Raw genomic sequence first — 5368 nt, forward strand, 5'->3', positions numbered from 1 at the left:
GGGGGGGGGGGGGGAGTAGTATTTGGTTCTAAGGGTATGGTTTGAGAGCTACTGGCACATATGCAGGACTGTATGCTGTTTGACTGTCACCCTGAAAATTAGTGAGAGAACTTCTAGCTGCAATGTTAAAGCTTATTTAATATTTTTTAGCCATTTGGAGCATTGTAACATTACTGGTGTTTGCCCTACTGGCTTTATTTTGGCTATACCTCTGAAGAAATGTATTTGTCCAGCATGTGAAATATTATGCAATAGTAAAGAAAAATATGCCGTCTGTGTGTTATGGCTGATTGTCTGTTTTCAGCTTCACTTGTTTTTTGCTGAGTCGCCTGAAGCAAGACATACTCAGCCTGAATTAACTGAAGCAGACTTTGAAATCTTGAGAATTTCCATGATCATTCTGAAAGGTTTTGTAAGCTCTTGAAAATATTTGGAAAAATAACTTGACACTTGTTTTGTAATTAAACACACACTTGTCAGTCTCAGCACCTAGAAGCTTGCTTTGCGTAATCGCTGTAGGGATTCATAAATCTACCCTTGTTTGAGAAGGAGAGGGTGAGATAGTCTTGCTTAAAAAAAAAAAAAAATCACCCCATAAATAAAAAAGACCTGGACAGCCTAAGTAAGGTGGAATTTACTTTGTACCCTGCTTAAGAGACTGTGTACAACTTCTTGCTGTTAGCTTATCTAAGCAGAATGGGGCTGCTAGGGAAATCCCGTGTCTTACAGCTGCCTCATACCAGGAGAGACGTCAGTGTGGACACGTACAGTTCACGTGCTTAGCTGGCCCGGTGAGACAGAGCTCGTGGAAATGTGCCTGCTGGCGGCCTCCTTGCAAGTGCTGCACTCTGCTTGCTCTGTGCTGAGTGCAATTAATAATCCAGAGGCAAAGAAGTGATTCATTTGTTTTCCCCCGCCTGGTTGCACCAGCCACTGGCTCAAAGCCTAAGCTACTTTGCTAGAAAATTTAGTGATTTCTCCTGCACGTGTTAACTGCTTCTCTCACAAGTGGTCTCTGCGCCGCCTGATGTGAGCTGCGCTCTGATCCCTCTGCCATCATCCCGTTAGGCACATGCACCCTGTGATCTCTGCATGCAGGAAGCAAATATGTTTTCCCTTTCCAGCACATCCTTTCTCTTTTCCCTAATTGTTGTGATCAATATACTACTTAGGCTAATTGTTTGTCTCCCTGTGCTCTGGGAATAGAGGGATGAGAGTTCGTGTAACAACATTGTGTTCCCGGGATGGCAAGCACCCCGCCCTGCCAAGTCTGCAGGGACTCGCAAGAGGCTCTGCCTTTCTTGAAGAGACTAATCTTGAAACACTGGAATTAAAGAGGAGTCAACATTTATTTGAATAAATAAAGCACAGTTAAACCAAAATGCTGAAAACTGGGGTTTCAGTATCCAGTGAGGGGGAGAAAACAACGTGGGCCTGAGAAGCAGGCTGAAAACAGACAGGGCGGTGGCTGTCAGTACATAACCTCCAATACTGCAGTTCTCCAAGTTCAGGCTCTTCTGTAGAACCGCAAAAAAATTGAATACAATATTCATTACTATTTAGGCTTCCTGCACCCCTCCCTTTCTGGGATTCAGTACTGAAGCTTAAACCAAAATCTTTATGAATAAGCCAATAAAAAAATACCCATGCACACACAGCTGAAGGACTGTAGGGGTTTTGTTGGTTTTTTTTTCAGTAGCAGCTGTGGTGCTTTACCCAGCCTTCATTCAGTCAGAAGGTTCTTCATCGTGGCCTAAAGTCTGGCCTAGAAAAAAAATATTGGCTTCCTTTGCTCTTTGCTGGATGTTTTTCTGTGGGAATGGGAATTCACTTTATTACTTGCTGTCTAATGGAGAGCCTGGCACTGCTGTGGGAAGGAATTTTTGTTTCTCCACCGAGACCATGCCATGTAACCAGGGATGCAGAATAGCTTTCATCCTTGAAGACAGAACTAAAGATACATGTTTGCTTTGAATCCAGGAGTAGACTTATTGCACATAAGAGTTTGCAGGCAATCTACTGGACCTATTGATCTGTTGACTGAAATATTGATGAGTAGCTGCTGCATGTGTTTTCATTGCTGCCTAATGGAAGGATTAGAAAACTCACGTTCATCACCTTGAAAGCGTGTTCGCCCTGTCGTACCCAAATACAAGGCAATAAGGTTTTGTGCAATGGATCTCTGGACACTGGGGAAGGAGAGATGGGATTTCAAGCTCTAATCTAGTTACAGTTTACGTGTTGACACAGTCGCATATTTTCTGTAGCGATATTTAAACATGGTATCTTCATCTAAAGATGTGCCTCTGCCTTCCTATGCATTTGCCCCATCATTTTTCTTTTGGGAAAAAGTGCAGAACTTGTTTCCCCTCACCTTTGCTGCTTTGCGTCTGTGCGGTCCTTGGGTCTGTCGTCTTTGCCTGACTTGCACGGCTTTCTATGCCAACATCAGGATGGATGTTTGCCTTCTGGTCGAATCCAGTGCCCCTCTTTCAGTGGTGATAGTAGCCTTTCAGCTCCCTGTGCTTTGGTGCAAAATACTTTATAGTTCGTGCTTAATAGTTTTGTATCATTTTTGTGGTTCTGAAAGTATTCTGGAAATAATTTATAACAAATCTACTTAAGTCAAATCCCCTCCCTGAAATTACAGGCATCCAATTCCATTTGGGTTGCCCTGACATCCACGTTGCACAGACAGGTAACATGTATGACCTACAGGAGAGCTTTACCCCTCTAGATTGGCATCTGGAGGGGAGACAGGCTGTCATGTGTTTGTAGTATCACTTCAGATGTCCCAAGTTTGGACAAGTGAGTGTTATCCTTAACGCTGTACCAAAGTCACAAGCTATGTAACATTTTCAATTTCTCGATTTAAGGAGTAGCTTTATTGCATGTATATCTTATTTTTACACATTCAAATAGAAACAGCTGAGACTTGTTCAGAATCACAGTAATAAGAACCGATTGTACAACATATTTCCTAATTTTGTCTTCTGTGTGCAGGTCCAGCAAGAACAAAGAAACCACACCACAGAACCTGTAATAGATGACTATAAAAAGATGGGGACTCTCTTTGGCGAACTAAACAAAAGCCTTATCAGAATAGGCTTCACAAGGATGTACTTTGGAGAACGGATAGTAGAACCTGTAATAATTATATTCTTCTGGGTTATGCTCTGGTTTCTTGGCCTACAAGCTCTTGGACTGGTTGCTGTTCTGTGCCTTGTCATTATTTATGTACAACAGTAAAATTTTATAGATGCTGTTTGGATGATGTATTTCAACACCGTCACTATGCCAGTGGATTTATGTGTTTAAGTAAAAGGGTGGCATATCAAAAGCTGCAACGCTTTGAACTGCATTTTGCTGAACTTCCAATGTTTGGGGTGACGGGGACTAAAATTATGCATTTTAAGCAAAGTCAGCAATGTCCTACTACATCTTTGAAGGGCAAAAAAGGAGATGTCTGTAATACAATGGTGTCCAATGTACTGTTTTCTGCACTCTTGGGGCCTTAGTCCAAGGATTGGCTTTTTGTCCCCCCTGCCAATGTTCTTGCTTTGTATAGTGAAAATTTCCTGTCTGGTTTTAAGAGGACACTTGATGTGAGTGTCCTGTTTCACTGTTGGGGGGGCTCATGTGCTGTTTGTTCCCTGAATGTGCATAATTTGCTGGTTTTTTTGCTGAAAAGCTAAATCTGCACAAGGGAGGTTTGCTAACAAACCTACAATGACAAACGTTCATAAGGTGAATACAGCTTCCCGACACAAAAGCATCTTTGGTTAATGTAGTTTATAGCAAGCTTTCCCGCAGGAAACAAGCTATGCCAGCAAAATGCTTTTATACTAATGTTAGTGACTTCACACAAGGCTTCAGCTGTTGTTTAGGAGGAATTGCAGTCCTATATTGGCCAAATGGTCTAACGTAGCTCTACCTTGTTTATGGAAATGTACTCGGCTCCTGCTGCTATTTTTCCTTCTTTTTTTTTTTAATACTTGCTCTCTCCCCCAGCCTTCCTTCTGAAGATAAACATTTGGATAATTCATGGAAGCTTTCCCGCAGGAAACAAGCTATGCCAGCAAAATGCTTTTATACTAATGTTAGTGACTTCACACAAGGCTTCAGCTGTTGTTTAGGAGGAATTGCAGTCCTATATTGGCCAAATGGTCTAACGTAGCTCTACCTTGTTTATGGAAATGGTACTCGGCTCTGCTGCTATTTTTCCTTCTTTTTTTTTTAATACTTGCTCTCTCCCCCAGCCTTCCTTCTGAAGATAAACATTTGGATAATTCATGGACTTTGTAGGTAGTTACAGCTGCAGTGTTGGACAGTTGCCATTCCAGATGGCAATGCTAAAATATTGTGTGCTTCCCCTGGGTCGTGTGTGAAGTGTCTGAACAGCCAGAAAGATATCAGACCAGATCTCTCAACGCTTCCCTAATTTGCTGCAGTGTGGACCCAACATGAGCTAGAAGCTTTGTGTACGTAAGCAAATCAGACCTGTTTCCTCATGCAAGGCAAGAATGTAGTTGAAATCAGGTGGTCATTTTATTTAGTAGTCTTAACTGATTAATTTCCACGCTAGGCAACAAAAATGCGTATCTATAGGTGCATGTCATGGGCAACACAAATTGGAGAATAGGATATATATATTCAAGAGTAAGTGCAAAATTCACTCTGGCTCCCCAGGAGCCACACCAAGGGTGTATTGAATATTTCCAAGTTGTATGTGCTCATTTAAAGAAAAACAGTAAAATGAGACAGAATCTTTACTAAATAGGCTACCAATTTAATATTTGCTGTACATTACTTTTAGTAAGAAACTTAATTGCAAAATTGACTTCATCTATGGTAGTGTGAAATTATACATTTACTTAAAGAAATGTAATAGAAGATGTGAAATTTACAGAAAACTGCTTAACCTTTTGCAGTGACTTTTTTCCTAAACATTTTTATACTAGCAGAGATCAACAGTAGATTAGTTGAAAATGCTGTCTTATCCAGAGACTTTTCAAGTTAAGGGGAGCTTCTCTGTGGTCCCAGTCCTGCAACTGGATTCTGAAGGCCGATTTTATGCCTACGTGGATCATGTTGGTTGCTGGGCTCTATTTCCAGGACCCTTGGCCCCAGTCCTTACAGACTTTCCTATTAGTGAAATAATTGTTATTTAGGGCAGTGAACATGAAGGCCCAGCTCCTTTAAAGTCTTTATGTGCCTAAATGCCATCTGTAGACATGTCTCTGTGCTTTTCTAATGAATGCGTAGTTACCTTCTGAGGAGCCACGTCTCCTCTCCAGATCTTCAGATGGCCTTGACTGTGGATCCGAGAGGCTCTGCTGAACCAGCAGGACTGCAGAGGAGTGGGACT

At 41.7% G+C, this 5368-nt stretch overlaps 1 protein-coding gene across 1 annotated transcript in view; it reads left to right on the forward strand.

Annotated features, from left to right (window-relative positions):
* Positions 1–4041, forward strand: part of CUNH4orf32 (chromosome unknown C4orf32 homolog) — a 13916-nt gene extending 9875 nt beyond the window's left edge. Inside the window, exon 3 of the mRNA XM_019470557.1 lies at positions 3004–4041. Coding sequence (XP_019326102.1) covers positions 3004–3249 — 246 coding nt within the window. The 3' untranslated portion in view covers positions 3250–4041. The remainder of the gene's footprint in view (positions 1–3003) is intronic.
* The last annotated feature ends 1327 nt before the right edge of the window (positions 4042–5368 follow it).

Source organism: Aptenodytes forsteri, unplaced genomic scaffold (genome assembly GCF_000699145.1).
Source record: "Aptenodytes forsteri isolate BGI_AS27 unplaced genomic scaffold, ASM69914v1 Scaffold93, whole genome shotgun sequence".
NCBI lineage: Eukaryota > Metazoa > Chordata > Aves > Sphenisciformes > Spheniscidae > Aptenodytes > Aptenodytes forsteri.